This window comes from Eublepharis macularius, chromosome 11 (assembly GCF_028583425.1).
Source record: "Eublepharis macularius isolate TG4126 chromosome 11, MPM_Emac_v1.0, whole genome shotgun sequence".
Taxonomy (NCBI): Eukaryota; Metazoa; Chordata; class Lepidosauria; order Squamata; family Eublepharidae; genus Eublepharis; species Eublepharis macularius.
In genome coordinates, this window is record NC_072800.1 from 13,391,684 (window position 1) to 13,412,722 (window position 21,039).

Below are 21,039 nucleotides of genomic sequence, written 5' to 3' on the forward strand. Positions count from 1 at the left end.
AGACTCCCATACAGCAGAAACACATGGATTGTGGCAGCCAATGGCTGCAGCCACAGTATGGCTACACTACACCCTAAGCAGCCCCTCAGAACCAAACTCCCCCTCCCAAAAAACTAACCACCCCTGCAGTAACTGCCCAGCCACTCTCCATTGCTTCCTGTTGTGGGAAAATCCAGACTCCCACAGCAGGAACCCACGGAATGTAACATCCATGGGCACAGGTGTAATCCCTCTTTCAATCTACCCCCCCCAGCAGCCCCACAGGCCCAAAGATATGCACCCCCAAGTTCCCCACCACACCCAGAGCAGGCTGGCCAGCCACTCCCTATTGTTCTCTATGACGAGAACTTTTAAACTGTCTTTCCCAGGGCAATTATGCACAGGCCAGGGGTGCCTCAGCGGGGGGCACACTCCTGAGTGCAAGCTTGTCCCTGGGAAAGCACACCTGAATCACAGACACGCACCCCCAAGTTCCCCACCACCCCCAGAGCAGGCTGCCAACTACTCCCCATTGTTCTCGATGACGAGAACTTTTAAACTGTCTTTCCCAGGGCAATTATGCACAAGCCAGAGGTGCTGGCCCTGATTCGGAAATACCGAATCTTTCCGAATTGGATACCCAAAGTGCACATCCCTACCTTGGCGTTCTCACATTCACTTTCTAACAAAGGCTAACCTTGCTTAGCGTCTGAGGTCTGATGAGATTGGGCTATCCAAGTCAGTGCTTTAAAAATTTACTTAACTTTAAAAAGAAAAAAAAAACTAATATAAGGCCTACAGGACATGAAACTTGAGTTTCATAGCTGTATCCTTAAGCTGTAATAGCTGTTTCAGGAAATCTAACAAAGTGGCTAGGTTTATCCTCAGCCTGTATTTCGTAGTATAAAATTGAGTGTTGACTGTACATTAAGATAGCAAACCTTTTTAATGTGGCTGGTGGTGTTGGATGTCTATTGCATTTAACAAGAGGCCTTCATTCTGGGTTACCATGTGCCACTTTTTTCCTCTTCGAGCAAATGCATCTTGTCTTTGGAACTCGAAATGGCAGGCGTGGACAGAGCTTAAGTGACGCAGTTTCTTGAGGGTCTGAAGCGGCTCCAAAGTAGAAGGCAGGGACTTGTAAGAGCCCAGAATGGTTCCAGAATAGCTGGAGAGCAGTTGCAGAGCAGATGGGGCTGAGTAATTTAGAAGCTGCAAATCGCATCCTCCTCCCAGAATTGATTCCAAATGGCAGACCTAGCAAAGAAGGAATTTTCAATATAGAGAGAAAGAAAGGCGGAAAGGAATTTAGTTTCGTCGTCATTACTGTTACGCAAAAATGAGGTAACATTGCTCATCCCCCTTCTCCCCAGTACAGACGAGTAGCCCATCCATTGACTGAATGCTTGGGGAAGGAGAGCGGGCACGAGTATACTGGCCCTGGCACACACACACACCCAGTTGGGAGTAGAGTCAGCAAGTGGGATGAGCACACTTGTGCCTATTCTCCCTCCTCAAGCCTTCAGTCAGCACACAGGGCAGTTGTTCGAACCTGGCTAGTGTCTTTCCCTGCTTATTTCATTGGCCTTCCTAACCTCTCCCCCAGACGAGAACATGTGGTGGTGGAGAGTGCTGTCAAGTCATAGCTGACTTATGGCACCCCCTAGTGGGGTTTTCACGGCAAGAGACTAATAGAGGTGGTTTGCCATTGCCTGCCTCTGAAACCTTGTTCGTCATTAGCAGTCTCCCATCCAGTTACTAACCAAGGCCGTTCCCGTTTAACTTCCAAGATCTAATGAGAACACTCTTTTCTTTTGACATGTGCAGGGGTCATTTCGTGGAAAAAGAGCTGGAGGAACTCATTAGCAGAACTCATTAGCAGAACTCATTAGCATATGCCATGCCCTTTGCCATCGCCAGGAGTATGTCATTGGCATAACTGGTTTGCATATGCCACACCCCCGACATCACCTATCCTTGCTGTTTTGGACCCAATCCTGGCCATTCAGGGCTGAAATTGGGTCCAAAATGGCAAAAAGGGGCTGAAAACGGCTGAATGGGGCCCCCAAATGGTCAGGATCAGGATGCTGCTGAGTGGGAGAGTCATCCATCACCCGTCAGAGGCCCAATCCGGGCCGTTTCGGCCCCAATCCAGGCTGAAATGGGCCCAAAATGGCTGAGAGTCAGGTGGGCAGGGCCACCTGTCATGTGACCTCTTTGGGGAACTGCCGAAACTGCGTTCCTGTGCATTCCCCCTCCAAATGAGCCCTGGACATGTGTAAACAAACTCCAAACTCCTGGAAAATGCCATATTGCTTGCTTATGCAGTTATCTTCAGTCTGGCTCTGAGACCTGCAGCAGGCTTTGTCACTGGATATTCTTTCTGTTCTTTGCAAATATAGTTAAAAGAATATAAAGTTGTCTTTTCCCCCCATTCTACATTTTTCCTTTTTTGGCTAGTTGGGTCTTGAAGGTTGCATCACTTGCATGCTTAAATTGTTTTGTTTTGTTTTTTAAAAAAATTTTTTATTGGTGAGTATAAATTCCAAATTTAATACATACATTCCCTTAATATCTAATTAACCATATCCCCCACCCTTTTCCTCCCCCCTCCCTATCGACTTCCAACAGCTTTCCAACCCTTAACCCCTCTTATTACTTAAATCTATTCATTTATACTTTCCTACCACATATGATCCTAGTATCCCTTACTCTAAGCACATTCTAGTTTTTTTCAGATATTCTATCAAATATATCAATTATACTATCAATATAGTATACATCTATCAAATATACTATCAATATAGTATAATATACATCTTATACCCCTCAATATAGCAGACTAGTACAATATAGTACACCATATAACAAAGATCTTAGTTTGAACATATTCTGTTTCTTTTAGACATATATTCTATCAGATATACTACTATCAATATAATATGTATTATAAAACCCCTACTGTGTGCCATGCCACCAATGTAGCACAGCACACAACACAATATAACACAGTCTCATAATATAATATACAATCTGGTCCACTAACATAATGTATTATATATAATATACCCCATTAGTATATCTATTTAACTACTCTCATTGTCATATATTCTGAATAAAATTCCCCTAACCCTTATACTAGCTTAGATTATTATTACATTTCCGTTAAATGGTAAGATCCCTTCTCTCTTCCCTTTTCCTTATTTTTCTTTAAAAATTCTCAAACTGCCACAGTTCTCCTTTTACATCCCATTTTTTTCCCAAGAATCGTTTCAATTTCCCCCAATCAATAATGTATTGCCCTAGGTCAAGATCTTTAAGTTTCCTTGTCATTTTGTCCATTTCTGCCATGTACAGCAATTTATAAATCCAGTCTTCTACAGTTGGTATTTCTTGTGTCTTCCATTTCTGTGCATACAAAAGTCTTGCCGCTGCAGTCATGTAAAATAACAATGTTCTATACTGCACTGGAACAGTCTCCATTCCAAGGTTCAGTAGCAACAGTTCTGGGTTCTTATTAATTTGAATTTGCAAAATCTCATTAATTACTTCAATTAAGTTTGGTGCCAGTTTGGAGCCAGTTTGGAGCCAGTTTGGAGCCAGTTTGGTGTAGTGGTTAAGAGCACGGGACTCTAATCTGGAGAGCCGGGTTTGATTCCCCACTCCTCCACAAAGCCAGCTGGGTGACCTTGGGCGAGTCACAGTTCTCTTGAGCTCTCTTAGCCCCACCCACCTCACAGGGTGATTGTTGTGGGGTAATAATAACACTTTGTAAACCGCTCTGAGTGGGCATTAAGTTGTCCTGAAGGGCGGTATATAAATCGAATGTTATTATTATTATTATTATTATTTCTCCCCAGTACTGCTTAGCTACTTCACAAGTCCACCACATGTGATATAGTGATCCTTCATGCTTTCTACATTTCCAGCATTTGTCTGACATATTAGTGTTTCCAAGCGCAGTTTTCTTTGGTGTTAAATACCATGCTTAAATTGTTTTGGATGTTTTTTGCACACAGACAACAACTCTGTTCTTTTTAAGATATGCATTAGGTAATTGGGACCTGAAGCTTTCCTGTTCACGTGTCTTTTAAAAGAGGCAAGCAGTAGTCTATAGTAGATGTGTACCCATTGTGTCTTTCTTCCATGAAATGTCAACTGCTAAAGTATTTTGGACCTAGGAACTAGCAGTGGAGGAGCAGTCCTAGGGCTTACTTGCCTATATGAGATCATTGAATGTGCTCCTAAATGGTCTCCCTCCATTTTTTCTCTTAGTTGAAATCTTTGTCAAGATTTACAGTTCTGTTGCTGGAATTGCCACCTAGTCAAACTGTAGCATGGCCCAGGCAGAACAACAGAATGCGGTTGTGAATATGCTTCATGGATCCTGGAGGAATTTGGAAGTTCACTGACTTTTTTGTTTTACTAAATTGCCTTACTCAACACAGAATTCAAAAACAGTATATACAACGAGTTAAAACTTTCTGTTCCAAACTATTACCGAATTCAGAATGTTTTGGCTCCCCCCACCCTGTTCCTTGGCAATTACTAGCACTATATACAAAATGAATTTTCATGGAAAATTACCAGTTTTTCCGATAACAATTTTTGGGAAAGGTTGCGGACTGGCGTCCTTGTGGCACCCTGATGGTGTATATTCTTTCAAGTTTTGTCTTCTCTTTGTTAAATCTGGCATTTTCATTGAGACTGTAACTTTTATTGGTCGCTTACAAAATTAGGCATATTCATATCGACTTTTCTGATTTATAAAACACAAAATTACAGATATTCCTGTCAAATATCGTTTGGTTCTTTTAGGTGGCTGATCGGAAAGTGAAGAGTAAAAGTAAATTTATAGAGTAAGCAGTGCCCTCTGCTGGTTTTGGGTCATAATAGCAGCTACTCCAAGTTCAGTAAGGCTAGGCAGTAATTCTCCATTGAAAAGCAGGGATTTGGGGTTGTCCTGCGTGCGGAAATACGATCTGGGATAACTATTCTGTTTAAATATGGTATAAACACCACTGTGACTAGTGGAATATATAGCAGAGATAAGTCTACTGATTTTATTTGTAAACCTAAAAAAGTAATGAAAAGTTGACATGTACCTATTACATGATTTCATGTAACTTCTAACATTTTGCTACATCCTCCCCCCTGGCCCCATTTACCCCAACTTACTCTTGTTCTTTTTTTCTTTCAGTTTTAATGACCTCTACTTTTGGCCTTCGTGTGACTCGGGTTTTCTTTCTTGCCTTAAGCACAAGCTGTTAACACATTAATGTAACAGATGTGGAATTGATCATTCCCATTTATTTCTCTCCCCCTAAAAATGACCGTCATAGTTTTCAGGTTGAGTTTTCACAAGGCGGTGGTTTTCTTGCCAAAGCTGGCTAAAATTAGAGCAGATGTTTCACGAACACGTGTCTTCCATCTCAGCAAATGGTCGCCCTGTCACTGGCAAACATTTTTCTGTATTCCTCTTCTACGGCCATGCATGTTTTTCTTTATCTTAACCCAGTTTTTGTTACGGAATGTCGTACTCTATCATTATATTGTGTATCCATCTGTCTTGGAGCTCTCCCCCCAATTTCCTGCTCCCCAAAGGGAATGTGAACCATTTCTTACTCTTTCTTGAATGCATGGGGTTATCCCACGTTTTTGTGGGTTGGGGGGGCTTTATAATAATAATATGATAATAACAACATTTGATTTATATACTGCCCTGCAGGACAACTTAATGCCCACTCAGAGGGCTTTACAAAGTGTGTTATTATTATCCCCACGACAATCACCCTGTGAGGTGACTGGGGCTGAGAGAGCTTTGAGAGAGCTGTGACTGACCCAAGGTCGTCCAGCTGGCTTCAAGCGGAGAAGCGGGGAATCGAACCCAGTTCTCCAGATTCGAGTCCTGCCGCTCTTAACCACTAAACCAAACTGGCTCTCCACATACTTCCTTCTCTTTTCCTGTTCTTGTGTGTGAAGCTTTTACCTTTTTATTTTTATTGTCCATTAGACTGAATAGCTGTATGAAATTACATTAGATTTTTTTTAAAAACCCTGCCTGCCTGGCTATTTTGTTAGTGGTTAGTATACCATTTCTCTCTTCTCCCCATTCTTACTATCTTTGCCTTATCCCCCACCCCCAGTCATGTAAGTACTTGTTGACTTCCAGTTTTGAATGCGCTTTCATTACAGTAAGTTTACGCTATTCAATTTAAGTTGCTAGCTGTTCTGACAGTTTGAGGTGGGGGGATACAGGCCCTCCTCTCACTAAACTTTTTCATTTAGATCCAGAGGAGCTAGCCGTGTTAGTCTGTAGTTGCAAAATAGTAAAGAGCGGTGGTTCTCGAAAGCTTATGCTACAATAAAGTTCGTTAGTCTTAAAGGTGCAACTGGACTCTTTACTTTTTGATTTAGTACACACATTTATACCTTAAATTTCTCCTTAAGTTTCTACTAACTCTCTTACTGTTAATAGTTGCTAATGGACTCCTAATGGAATGGAAATTATGGACTCCTTTACAGTTTTCCTATTTATTCTTTGTTTTTTTCCCCCTTTGGGTATATAATATTTTCATCTTTTTATTTTGTATAAATTTTGGTTTTTTCCATATGGAATGTTACGTTACTTGGCTAGATAACGCCTCCTCAAGTTTGTTAGTTTCTACCTGGTTTACATCTGTGTGAAAGGCACAAGCCCCCCCCCCCATTTTAAAAAGAATTCAAAATCTTCTTTGAGTACAAGATTAATTCATGTGTCGTGTAATTTTTTGAAGTTTGTACCTGGCGAATGTTGATCCATGGGGTCTTCAGGGTGGCTACAACATTCTATATAAAACCAATACTTTGTTTTTTTATATATGTGCAATATCTGTGCTGTTGTGTTTTATTGAATTGTACCGCTGTAGGTTTTAATTGTTATGCTACCTGTCTTTACCTTTTATATTGTGTTTATTGATGTGATCTACTCTGAGCCTGTTTGCAGGGAGATGAAACTATAAATAGAAATAAATAAATAAATAAATAAATAAATAAATAAATACTTATAGCAGCAGATCCTCCCCCCCCCCCCGCCACTTTTAAAAAGAAGCCCCTTTAGCAGACTCCTGAAAAGACATGCCAGCTTGTCTCAAGTATGTTCACAATGTTTATAAACGTGTTAAATGTATTTATTTTATTTATTTTATGTCATTTATAGTCCGCCTTTCTCACTGAGACTCAAGGCGGATTACACAGTGTGAGATATGGTCCTAATAAATGTTTTGTTCTGGTTGAATTTAAAGAAAAAAAGGTTACCGGTTTTGGGAATGCGTATGGAAAAACAAAAAAGTGTGAATGTAGCAAACATGTATGTATGTAAAGCCGTGTGTTTTGTAAGAGCCCCTCCGAACTGAGGGGGGGGGGCGCTATGGGACACTCACTGTATGCTCAGCTGCAGACCTTGTTACTTTGCGTAATACTGGGGAAATAGCCGTCACAGTGTGCATACTTTGGGAACGGCTTTAAATGTATTCATTTTCGGGTGTAGGCATTTTCTTGCTGAGCATGTTAAACTGTGCGTCCCCCCCCCCCTTGAGCGGTAGTGAAGACTGTGTTTTCTTGGCAGGACTAAACTAGCTAATCTCCTGCTGATTTGCGAGGATTATTTACTTGTTTGCGCTTCATCAGGGAAAGTGGAGCTTAGAAGAAAAGTGGGTTGCTGGTGATGTAACAGGCGTTTTTGCCTCCCTGGTTTTGCAGACGAAAGCTGCTCAGTGTGGCTCTCGTCATCATTTTTAAGGAAATGTCTCAGTTGGGTGAGAGGAGCACTATGGTCAATAAGTTTTATCTTTCACCCCCTTGAAAATGTTGAGATTTGTAGACAGACCCGAATAAGTCTGATGCTACTTAACCATGTGGAGGACTGCCAGTCAAGGACTTAAATAACGGAAAAGCCTACATTTTCTTATGCTTTTCTGGAAATCTAAGCCTGTTGACACACTTCATCTATTCTGCCTTTCTCCACATGTGGATTTATGTTGGCTTACAAATTAACCCCCCTACCACTATGTCAGGGCCCAATCTTAACAAAATGTTATTTTTTAAAAATTTATTTGTGTCATTTATAGTTCACCTTTCTCACTGAGACTCGAGGTGAATTACACAGTATGAGATTAGTACAGTCGATATCAAGGACATTTCCATAAACAGGGCCGTAGGGCTTCCTGTTGTGTGTGACCTTCAGTTTTGCCCACTGTCTTCTTGTGTCCTTTCAGACGATGACGTGGACTTGGAAGCTTTAGTGAACGATATGAACTCTTCCTTTGAGAGCTTGTACACCACCTACAGCATGCATTCAGAAAGCAAATCGCTTCTTCAAAATGGCCAGCTCTGTCGCATCCAGCCACCGCCGCCCACCTCAGGAACAAATTTGCCTCAGCCTTTGTCTCCGCAACAGAAAGTGCAGCGGTCGCAGCCAGTTCGCATTATGGCAGTCAGGTATGAAAGCGGCAGTGAAACAGCTCCTTGGCCGCATTCAGATCCCTGTGGGGCCATCTTAACTTGGCAAGCCGGTGTGGTCCAGTGGAAAGATTATTGTACTTGGATCTGGGTTCCAGTCACAGTCAAGAAGGTTACTGGGTTACTGTAGCAATGGCAATACACTGAAAATAATATTGACCTTCAATGGTAGTTGTGAATGGGATAAGGAAATACTACTCTCTGCTGGGCCTTAGGTACCTTTAGTAAATAAATCAAATCAAATGCCCATAGTGCAGTATTTCTCAAGTTCTTAGTATCTGAATCGAATTCTTTCTGAACTAGAATTGGAGCTAACTGGGTGGATAAAAATCAATGATTTTTTAAAAAATTTAAAAATCTTTTTAAAATTTAAATTGGATTTTTAAAAATTTAAATCAGATAGTTTTCTGTTTAAGATCCATTATAGTCCAAAGGTTATTCATCATGAAATAAGGATTAGTTTTTTTATTATGTAACATAGTATATTCATGCAATATATATTCCTGCAATAATGTATTCGTGCAATGTTTAACGTTTTGGTAAATGAATTGCATTAATCCATTCACAATGTCATGCTCTTCCAGAGGTTTCTGTAAGATTGGGCAATTTTTCTATGTAGAAGATATCACAGATGATTGGTTTTAGAGAGGACATTATTTTAAGTTTTTCATGTGTGGACCGGGCTGATTGTCTAAGCAGCCCTCACGCCACCTGGGTCATCCCCCTTTTCAGTTCATCTGTCTCGTCTCGCACTGTTTTCAAATCCTCCTCCTCGGAGTCCGAAGTTTCTTGAGGGGTGGCAGAGCTCTCTCGTCGGTTCACCCCCATGGCCTTGTAATAGTCCTCTGTTCCCAAAGCGCCCAGGCTGGTGGAGTGGGGTCAGCACCCCCCTCCTGGCTCCGAATCTCCTGGGATCGAGGCTCCTTGGGCCGTTCTGTCTCGATAGCTCCCTTGCCGCCTCCTCCCTGAAAAGGGTATCCAGCCATTCTCGCTCTGGCTTGATGGTCTAGTGAATCCCAATCCTAGCACAGTCTCTCCATCAGCCTCCTTCGCTCGGTGGAGGGTTCAGTCCCCCATGGTACGTAGTTTTCTCACCTGTCAACTAGGCTTTGTCCTGGTTCATACCTGGTGTCCCACCAAAGGTCCTCTCTCTCTCTCATCGGTGCAGCTGCACCGAGCCCACACAAGTTTGCGGGGTCTTGTAGTTTGTAAGTCCCTGCAGTACAGCGTCTTCCCACCATGGCAGCTATGACCTCGTTCAGGGTGCTGGCTCCAGAGATATTTCTAGGGACTTCTGCCAAAACGTCAGTCCCTGGCAAGTAAATCCCCAAGTTCTCCACAGCAATCACGCGGGTGATTTGGGTGAAGAAACTTTTGTTAGAGATCGATCAGGTTCAGGGTGCTCAGACAGTGGAGTTGGCAGAAGTGACGTATTGAGGGAAATCATGGTTTGTTATAGGTTAATGTCCCATCCCCAGGTTAGTAGCCTGTTGAAATTCTGGCATGAACGCCAGAGACAAAAAGTAGCAGAGTTTAGACTACGATAGACAACAGTAGCAAGTTGTGTATGAAATCATCCCCGTTCTCAGGGAAAATACAATTCAGACTAGCTGTATCTGGCCTCAATGCCATTGGCTACAGAAGTGAAAGTGTTTAACTTCAAAGCAGAGATAACACACTGAACTTCCACATAACAGGCATTGAAAGGTACTCAGAACTCTCTATAGTGTCAGAGGATTAATAGGTTGCGCATAACATGCACATGGCATGTACTGCAGGCAGGCGTACATGACATATACGGGCATTAGGAAGTAATCCATCCGGGCAATTCGAAGTATTCGGTACACCCATTGACTTTGACTTGACGTGGACCAGGGGGAGGAACAAGCTGAGCCCAGCGTGGTTCATTGACGTCATCTCTTTGCTTCTCCAAGCAGTTGCTTGTGTGCCCACCCTGAGGCTCCCGACTGTGGTGGGGGCTCGTTTCTCAGTCAAAAAGCTTGGGGATTAAACTGTTGACATTTTTGGTGCATTTCTAGTGTTGAGAGCATTTGGAGATCAGGAGATGTCAAATGGGTTGAGCTCAAAGCTAAACGTGTCTGTAAACGTTTCAAAGTAAAGACAAAACAAAAGCCAGCGACGTTACTCATTTGGTACGGTGAATCACGCAAAAAATCCTCCATTGCACAATATCTCCTTCTCTGCTGGTTTCTTCAAGAAAGGTGGATGGTTAATCCGCATCGCCAAGGAAAAATTAAGATTGCGAGACAAACGTGAAGGGAAGCTTTGTTTTACTGGCATATGTTTTATGGTTCCAAAGAGGTTTTATGAAACGAAACTATAAATAACCCTACTGTTGTCCTAGACTAGAGGGTGCAGTTGTAACAGCCCGTGGGTGTTGCTGGCTATAAATGCTGAGCTGCTCATAAACCCATTAAAAAAGGTGTGACTTGAACCATATCCTAGAGGCAGCAAATAACTAGCTCTTGAATGCTCTCTGTCTAAAAAAGCTTCGCCCCAGTCTACTCGTTCTGAGTGATCAACTGATACGGATCCACCGAACTGCATGAATTTAACTGGGCTGAGGGAAACGTATTCCTGGAGCTGTTAGAAACGTGCAGCAGGATAACTGAGCCCAAGAGATACAGATCAGAATTCTGGGGTGGATTTGAACTTGGATTGAAAATGTCTTGAATTCACTTTTCAGCCCTTAGTTCTCATTGTTGCTTCTGAAACCCTGTAAACAATAGAAGAGATCCTCCCTCTACCACACCCTGTAGCTGAATCTTGGGAACGACATGCTGTTTGTGTCCTAGCTTGGTGGCCATGTGGTCCCCCATGGATTTGGAGTACCTGGTGTGTGCTTCAGGTTTTTGTCTCCTCTGTTGAAGGATCAGCAAAGATCCAGCGATGTGAATTTTTTTTAAACTCAGAAGTCTGTTACAACTTATTTTTTCCCCTTTTTTGCTTTTTTCAGATTGGAAAGCCACTGCCTGTCATTTTGTACTTCTTCCCTTATCTCAGCAAAAGTTTCTTGTCTAAAATTAGTGGCCCGTTTTTTAACCATAACCAAGAGATGGGTCACAGCAGTGGCACAGCGTGGAGGGGGGCAAGAGGGACAGTCGCCCTGGGCGCATAATTTTTAGGGGGCACCGCACCGAGGACAGCCTGCGCTCTGTCTGCGGGAGACCGCCCATGACGGGGCGACCGGCTTGCTGGGTGCTGAGCTGGCTGTCTTGCAGCCGAGAAGTGCGTTGAGCTGGCGGCAGTGCTGCGGGCGGCTGCCGTGGAGGGTTGCCTGATAAGGGGCGGGGAGGCGAGCCTGAATTGGAGGAGCACTCCGGGGGCGGGGGGGGGGGAGCTCTGCCTTGCGTGATGACGGCACTTCCTGGCAGTGATGTCATCACGCACTCCCGGGAGTGTGTGCACACAAAGCAAGTGCGCATGAGGTGCCAGGGGCACCACCTCCTGCCTGGAGTTGCCCCAGGCACTGCCAAGCCACACTACACCACTGGGTCACAGCATTGGATGCTCCTTTGTGTGGAGCTTGTGAATTGTTCTCTTTCCCTTGGACTGTTAACCATAGGGTCACGGGTTATTTGTTTGTTGAAATACTTATATCCTGCAAGGAGGCAGTGAGGTTAATGTTAACTGGATTCTCTCTTAGTCAAAGTTTTTGTCTAAAAAATAGTAGAGTCCAGGAGCACCTTTAAGACTAACCAACTTTATTGTAGCATAAGCTTTCGAGAACCACAGCTCTCTTCATCAGATGGTTCAGAGCTGTGGTTCTCGAAAGCTTATGCTACAATAAAGTTGGTTAGTCTTAAAGGTGCTACTGGACTCTGTACTATTTTGCAACTGCAGATGAACACAGCTGACTCCTCTAAAAAGTGTCCGTCTCTTCCATAGGCGCCTCCAAGAAGAGGAGCAGCAGTTCAGAACATCCTCTTTGCCTGCCATACCAAATCCATTTCCTGAGCTTTGCAGCCCTACGAGCTCACCTGTGCTGGCACCTGGATCTCTACCTCAGAGTCAGCCTGCCAATAAACAGGTGAGTTCTGTCTTCCTGTTTCTCTTTTGGGTAAGAGCTGTGCTTCTTACTGCAGGTTTCCCGGGTTTTGGAGTTTGGCAGCTGACTTCTTAATCACAGCAGGGGCCAAGGGGGGGGGGGAGGGAAAAAAGGAGAAATGTAACCTTTTACTAAAAATGAAAGCCTTTCTCCCCCCCCCCCCCTTGAGCAGTGGAAAGGCTTGTAAGCAGTACAGTCTTCAAACAGACTTCAAAGCTTTTAAAAGACTTATAAGTACAAAGCACATCAGAATCTTTCTTCCAGTTAATGAAGCTGTTTGTAATGAGTGAAGCAATAAAAGTTTTGGTATCCTCTTTGACTTTTATTACTGTAGGCAATGACTCATTTAATTTGGAAGATTAAAAAACTTGTTTGGAGTTAGCAATAACTGAGTGGATTGTTTTATAGCAGCATATCTCAACCTGCTGCTCGTTTAATTTGAAAGTTAACTCTAAAATAGTCATAGTTTAAAACTATGTGGGGTATAAGATACCTGCGCAATTGCTTTTTTAGTGTGTTGTCCCTTGAAATTTTTTAATGATTGCAGGAGAAGAATTATGATTCTAGTTTTGAATTTCTCCTTCAGTGTAGACTTCAATATAAGCGCAAAACAAATTGTATGTTAGTGAAATGGTGTCAGGTAAATGCTTTCACTTCCTTAGCGTCTCAATGCTGCAATCTAATAACAATAATAACAACAACAATACCACTACTACTTATATACTGCTCTTCTAGACAGATTAGTGCCTCACTCAGAGCGGTGAACAAGTTAGTGTTCTTATTATCCCCACAATATAGCTGGGGAGCTGGGGCCGAGAGGAGCGGCTGACCCAAGGACACCTGCTGAGCTCATGGCAGTAGTGGGATTCGGACCAGTAGAGTGCTGTTTCTCAGCCAAACGACTTAACCACTGTGCTACAACAGCTCTCTAATTTACAAAGGTCTTTCATATCACATACAGCCTGGTCCTTTTAACTGGAGATACTGAGGATTGAACCTTGGACCTTCTGCATGCAAAGCTGACACTCTACTGCTGAACCATAGCCTCTTATGAAGTGTGAATGCTGCCAATAATCTGAATATCTGAATATCCCATTACTTTTTACAAGTAAATATTTCCTAAAATAGAGCTCAGCTGCTCGCTTTTGAACAAGTAAATTATTGAACAAATGGGGATGTGAAAGTGAATATTTATGAGAAATATTTCTAGCAAAAAGAATTCCAGAAGTATTAGACCTGTTTTTTGTGAAGGTTCTTAAAAAGGTGATTTGAAAGCAACGGAAATCTAGATCTTGAACTTGTGAGCTGCTAGAAAGCTTGATTGGCAACATGAGGAATCCCTTTTGTAACAGCAGGCAACGTGCCGAGCATGGCCCTAACAAGACAAAGCTTTTCTCTGTCCCCGAACTCACAAGTGTGGAAATGAAGCCAGCTGAGGGCAGCCTGAAAAGCTGGCAGACGTTCACAAAGGACGCTGCGATGAGGTTGGGCAGGACAGCGACTGGGGTGGTCAAATATTTGATGTGTCAGGGAAGAGCGGAATTGGCTGGTAATTGGGCAGACATGGTTCCGTGAAGGCTTCAGTCATGATGTAATGTCGGTGTTGAGTGCGGCTAGACAGGAGAGAGCAGGCAGCTTCTTTTGAGCAAAGCAAATGGCGTGAAGGTTTCCGTAACAGCGTAGCACTACAAGGTGTGAAGAAGAACATAAGAAAAGTCCTGGTGGATCAGACCGGAGGTCCACCTAGTCTCCTATCTCACACAGCGGCCAGCCAGGGGATAGAGGCTGAGGCCTTCCACTGATACTGGTTTTCCCCTGGCACTGGTTTTCAGAGAGTTACTGTCTCTGAATGCGGTGGTTCCTTTTAGTCATCATGGCAAGTAGCCACTCATACACTTAACCTCCATGAATCTGTCTAATCCCCTTTTAAAGCTGCCTGTGGCCATCGCTGCATCTTCTGTGGGCGAATTCCACATCTAATCACATTTCAATACTTGGGTTGGGATTGAAGAAGCTTGTTTCTACAGCAGTGGCTGAACATAGCCTGACTCAAACAAGACATAGTATCTTATTCCAGGACACTAAAATACTGGACAACACATCCAGCTACTTTGTCAGATTGCACAGGGAAGCCATTGAAATTCATAAGCATAAGCACAATTTCAACAGGAAAGAAGAGAGTTTAAGAATGAATAGGGCATGGTTTCCAGTCCTGAAAAACATCAGACTAACAAAAAACTCTACATCTTACAATAGCCCTGCAGATAAGATTAGCATATCAACCACCAATCCATATGCAAAAGAACCTCCTCAGGATACAGTGAAGCCTCCCGCCATTAGCATTTCACACCCTGGGAAACTCTTACAGGATGACTCAGCTCAACCCCACCCCTCCTGAGTAGATATAAATGACCTGCCAACATCTTCTCCACACTGTGACACTGAGAGATCTCTGTCTTCCGGTGCTACACCTCTGAAGATGCCAGTCACAGCTGCTGGCGAAACGTCAGGAACTACAATGCCAAGACCACGGCCATACAGCCTGGAAAATCTACAACAACTAAAGCTAGTTTCTCTTCACGCTATAGATTTGCCATGTGTATGGGGGCCCAAACTGGCAAAAGCCCCTTCTTTGCCCTCCAGAAATTCTCACTGCCCCCCCAATTTACTGGTCACCTGCCTAGGGGGACATATGGCCTCATTTAAGAACTGCTGCTCTAGCTTTTTTGGTTTATTGCAATATTTATAACTTGTACACACTGGAAAGCCCATGACTGCTATAATTGCTCACAGTATCTTCTCACTGCCTTGCCCTTGAAATAATATCTGCAACCTGTGGCATACAGGGCGTAACCAACCAATGCTGAATCTCCCACTTCAATTTTGGATTCCTTGGAAACTCCGACATGAGCAAAGACAAACTTAACTATTGAGATCTACAATTCCATGTTACAGTGCATTGAGTCACTTTCCATTTGGATAGGATGTTCTTCTCTTTAATCTTGATGTTTCAGTCAATCATGATAAAGATGTGTTTTATACCATAGCTTACCCAAAGTCCTTGAGCTCTTTCCCCTCAACCTGGGGCGAGGGGAGAACGTAGCTGAAGAGCAAGATGGCTAGCTGTACAAAGGCTTTTAAAGAAAATTTTGTCTATCAGGGTTAAGAAAATTATGTCTAGCAGGGTTAATATGCATAGAAGAAATCACAACCATAAGCAGGGCTTTTTTCTGGGAAAAGTGGTGGAACTCAGTGGTAGAACTCAAGACCGCACAATGACATCACTTTGGGTCAGCTGGAACAAGGGGGGAGTTTTTTAAAGTTTAAATTGCCCTTGGCAAAAATGGTCACATGGCCAGTGGCCCTGCCTCTTGATCTCCAGACAGAAGGGAGTTTAGATTCCCCTCCGCACCGCGGAGGGCAGTCTAAACTCCACTGTGTGTGGAGATCAGGGGGCGGGGTCACTGGCCATGTGACCATTTTTAAGAGGTGCCGGAACTCCGTTCCACTGCATTCACGCTGAAAAAAGCCCTGACCATAAGGTAAGACATGTCAAGACCAAACATTTATCTGAACTTTTGGGCAGCTTTGTTTTCAAGAGCCAAGCAGCTCAGCTACTTCACTGAAGCTTAACTTTCAGTTGAGGGTATAAACCAAAATCTAACCAGCAATGTAGGCTGTAATTTTTGGTTGTGTACAAATATTTTGGAAGAAACATGCAATAATCACATGTAGGTCACTACAGTACCACAGGATATTAAGTCTAAAGTATCTTGTGTGAGTCGAAGCTTTCAGCTGTGAAAACAGAGCAGGCTTCTCACAGCCTCTTACTGTATTCTAAAACCCTTTCATATAACTCTCTTGCATCTCAAACCTATTCATTCCCAGTTTAAAAATCCTGCAAAGTTGTCTACACGAATGCCACCCTTGATCCTTAAACTTGTTCTTCAGTGCCCCTCTGGTAAGCCAAATCTCTGTTCAGTTTTGTTTTAGAGTAGCATAGAACTTGTGAAGGTTGCCTTTGTAATTAAACAAAGCATCCTTCTCTGTTCCTGGGATAGTTCAGGCATAAGATGAAAAATGGCTTCATTCTCCCTGAAGGCTGGCAAAGTTCATGCCAAAAACAATTGCCACACTGAGCCAGTGCGGTACTACAGATGGTCATGGACAAGAAGACGGGGCTTCAAATTCTCACTTGGCTGGCCTGGGATGATTCCCTAACATTGTGTAACTCACCTGATAAGAATATTGTGAAAATGAAAAAAGGAAAACTTGACCTCTTGTCCGAAGGTTGGAACATAAAATTGTCAATATTAGGCAGCTGGTAGTCCTTAACTTCCAGTACAATCCAAAAAAAGTTACGTTCCTCAAGTGATGGATGGCACAGTCAGAGGTACTTGGTCTCCCTTGCAAAATTACTTGGAGTCCGGCAGAATTGTTGCCTACCTCTCTTTTGAAAGCTTTAAAACTGTCCCCGTCCTAGCTTTGTCTGTTCCTAGATTTTTTTAAATATTGAGCTTTATAAACTGACTATCAGTTGTAACATATTTGAATGGAACAGTCATTCTTTTGTCCATTGGGATTGGAGGCAGCAAGGTTTTTACTGTTCAACTCAGTTATGTGCACAAGTGGCTCTCGGCATTACCAGCCACAGAACTGAAAAATCCACATGCAGTTATTAGACAGTGATATGGTTGACCAAACTCTGTGAGACCAAACTCTTCCATGTGGCAGAGGCCTTTGCACCGCTGTGGTGTAGTAGTAGTAGTAGTAGTAGTAGTAGGAGGAGGAGGAGGAGGAGGAGGAGGAGGAGGAGGTTTAATTGTATATGGTCAAAGGCCATCACAATACAAAGTTATAAGAACAGTAAAAATAGAAACCTATCTTACAAGCATAAAATACAGTTATTAAAAATAATAAACATAAAACACAATTAAAATGGGACCTTACTAAATACCAGATAGTTATGAAAAAAGTTAGGTTTCTGAGGAAACAATCTTGGCCCTAATCTTTTTTGCAGCTAAGGCAAACAGGGATATTCTGCTAGTGACAAATGAATTAGTTTCAGATAACAAGAAAACTAATTTGTCAATATCAGAGGTAAAGTTACGCCCCACTAACAAGTTAGCAAGAAATTTAGCTCTAGCCTCTGCATACATGGGACAAGATAAAGCATAATGTAGAAGATACTCAGGAACTGAGGCACCGCATATGCAGAGACGGAGAGCCATTGGGGTTTGATGGTATCTTCCTGTAAGTAAAGCTGTCGGCACTGTTTGAAAGCGCAGGGAGGTAAATGATTTTCTGAGATGTTGGGATGTGATATTCACTAAATAAGGGTGTAGTACATAGAAGGCACTCATAATGTGGCTTGGTATGACGGTCTGGAGGAATCTCCACAAATACTCCTGCTTATGCCATTTCCAGATAGGTAAGGTTCCTATAGCAGAGAGCTAGTATCTTTGATGTAATGGAGTTAGTATTTCATTTATACATGATTTTATAACCTTGTGGTTGGATTACTGTAACATTCCCTACATGGGACTGCTTTTGAAGTGTTCAAAATGTGGCAACCCAGCCATGTATTAGGGCCTAGCTGATGTAAAATCTCTCGTTTTTTAAAACTACGCGGTCTGCTCGTTTGTTTCCGAGTTTAGTTCAGGGTGCTGGTTATAACCTTCAACACTCTTCATGGCTTCGGACCCAAATAGCTGAAGGATGGTTGTTAAGCTAAGCACCAGTTATGTTACCCTCTTGTTGCCATCATCCTCTCAGCTCCCATTTATGGTTGCCTACTTACTTCTCAGTGATGGTTCGGACTCGAGAGAGGCTGCCCAAGGAGAGGAGGTCACAGTCATTGAGTATCCTTAGGAAGTTTTGTGTGGCTGATTCTCTGCAAGTGAATCCAGCAGGATTTGAGCTACAGGCATTCTCTGAAGTTTTAAGCAGGGTTTTCCAACTGAATCATGTTGCTGTGTTAACTGAATTGTAAGCAGCCCTGAGCTACAAAGAGAGTGGTGGGATATAAATATTTCAGTAAATCACATAAATAACTCGAGCTTTAATGTATGTTGCTTTCATGTTTGTTAGATTGCAATGAATTTTATTGTTGGCGGCATATTTACTTAAAGTATGTATTTGTAGGAAAGTGTTTTATAAGGAAGTGAGTCTAATCACAGGCTGTGGGGTGGTGGTGGTCCTGAATACCAGCTGTTCTGTACATTGCGGTCATGGCAGTTTCTGTGGGCCACGGCTGCAGCATGTGTGTGTTTATGAAGCCTCCTCAGCAAGCATTCCTATTGGGGATGTACATTTCATTTAATTAAAGCAACTGTTTAAACTATCACGGATTGTATCATGCAACTATTGACAAGCTTGCAATCTATCTAGCCCTCATATTCTTACATATTATCAACCCTGATTTTCATTAACTTTTCTAAAACATTAATTGTGCACAGGCCTTTTTTTTCTGGGAAAAGAGGTGGTGGAACTCAGGACTGCACAATGATGCCACTTTGGGTCAGCTGGAACAAGGGGGGAGTTTTTTAAAGTTTAAATCGCCCTTGGTGAAAATGGATACATTTTCAAGAGGTGCCAGAACTCCGTTCCACCGCGTTCCCGCTGAAAAAAAGCCCTGATTGTGCACAAGACCAACAGAGCATGTTTAATTGTAAGGCCAGTATTGATAAATGCACATTTCTTAGCTCAGATGGCTGTAGAATGCATAAGCAACCCTTTGCTAGTTTTCCAAACAGAAATATATAAAAGTTAGGCAAAACTGGTAAGCTACCTTCCAGGCCACATTTTCCCTCTAGGGACAGGTCACAAGGATGCATTGAATGGCTACTTACATTTTTTTTAGGTACTTCTGTGAAATGAGACAAGGCTGCCTTAATGAGTCACTAACTGGGTTGAAATACTTTTTTGACAGCTGAAAATATGTTGGCTGTTGCTCTAGTTCTTGGCAAAGCACCCATTTAATCTTACAGAGATGTATGAACATGCACATTCCTACATCCTGCCATCCTAAACCTGGATGTTTATGAATCATTGTCTACATACCCAAGTTGGTATGAAGTACCTTGTGGCAGGAATTCTGCCCCACCCCAAAAAAATGTTAACGTAATAGAGTATGCTGAAAAACATATTAGGACAGTTTGACAATCATGAATTTGTTTTCATTTTAACTTTGTAGGTCACAAACTTTTGTAGCTGAGCATTCTATGAGTAAGATCTTTAGAAATCTTCAGTTATAAAAGAAACAAAGCAATTCTCTTAGTAGGAGAACATTATCCAAATGGCACATATAAAAACTGCTATCCACACTGGAGTAGTTATGAAGGATAGTTATTTCATGGTCTTGTTGCATTAAGCCTCTTCATTGCTTGCTCAAATAGCTATGCAAAAGATAAGTTTGGCAACTGTGTGTTATTCGGGAGGCGATATGGGTGTCTGGATTGAAAACTCGAGAGCAGTAACCATGTTAAACTACTGTAGCCATAAGAGTAAGAGAATCTCGTCGCCTTAAAGATTAACGCATTTATTGCGGTATAAAGGGTTTGAAAGTTAGATCCCACTTCATGAAGTGTTACATTAAGTTGGTAGAGAGATTTATATCCAAAGGTTCAAATAGTGGAAGTGGGGAGAAGAGACGATTACTACAAAGAGGCCCAGTGTGATGATTATCTAACTGGGTTTACCTTATTGTAAAAAGATATAAGAATAGATCAGTAAGTAACCACCTATTATAAAAGCAGAATGAGAAGGTAGCTCCACCCTCCAAATACCCAGGAATTTCCTGACACGGACTAAGGTTGGCAACCTTAGTCACACATTAGCTGTCCTTGGATGGGAAACCACCAAAGAAGACGGGGCTGCTATGCAGAGGAAGGTGATAGCAAACCACCTCCCTGCTCTTCTTGCCTTGAAAATTCCATAAGGAGGAACTCATGGCGTCGCCATGAATTGGTTGCAAGTTGGCAGCACGCTTTACCTTTTAGAGAAACCTTCTAATAGACCTTGTTCCTCTGTTACTGGGGGAGGGGAAAGCACAGAAACAGACTGTGCCTGAATCCTTTTCTGGAAAAAGAGGACCAGTAATAACTCAAGTAGGATAAGGGAAGGCATGCTTTGGCAATATTCTTTGGCAATTTCCTGTTGTGCAATATGAATTGTAATTACTAGAATACATTTGTAAAACTGCAGCAGAATCCAAATTAAGTAACAAAATGCAGAAGCCCTTATCCGGCACAGTGTTCATTGCATTTTAAAATCCTGTTCATGTGTTACGGTGAACGCATGTACATCCTGCATGTACATTTGTTTGTGAGAGAGAGCTAAACATGGGCACGAACAGGAAAAAAACCCCGAACATGGTGTTCATTGTTCGTTGCCATCCACGAACAACGAACACTGACTAACGTGATCCTGTCACAAACATGTTAGTTGTTTGTGGGGGCCAGCAGGCTCTCCTCCAGCCATCAAGATCCCTA

General features: G+C 42.6%; 1 protein-coding gene across 4 annotated transcripts in view; it reads left to right on the plus strand.

The window, feature by feature from the left end:
- The window catches only part of GRB10 (growth factor receptor bound protein 10), a 155,449-nt gene that overhangs the window by 70,151 nt on the left and 64,259 nt on the right, over positions 1–21,039 (plus strand). For all 4 annotated transcript variants that reach the window (XM_054991190.1, XM_054991192.1, XM_054991191.1 and 1 more), the window contains exons 4-5: positions 8,235–8,457; positions 12,388–12,529. In XM_054991190.1, coding sequence (XP_054847165.1) covers positions 8,235–8,457; positions 12,388–12,529 — 365 coding nt within the window. The remainder of the gene's footprint in view (positions 1–8,234; positions 8,458–12,387; positions 12,530–21,039) is intronic.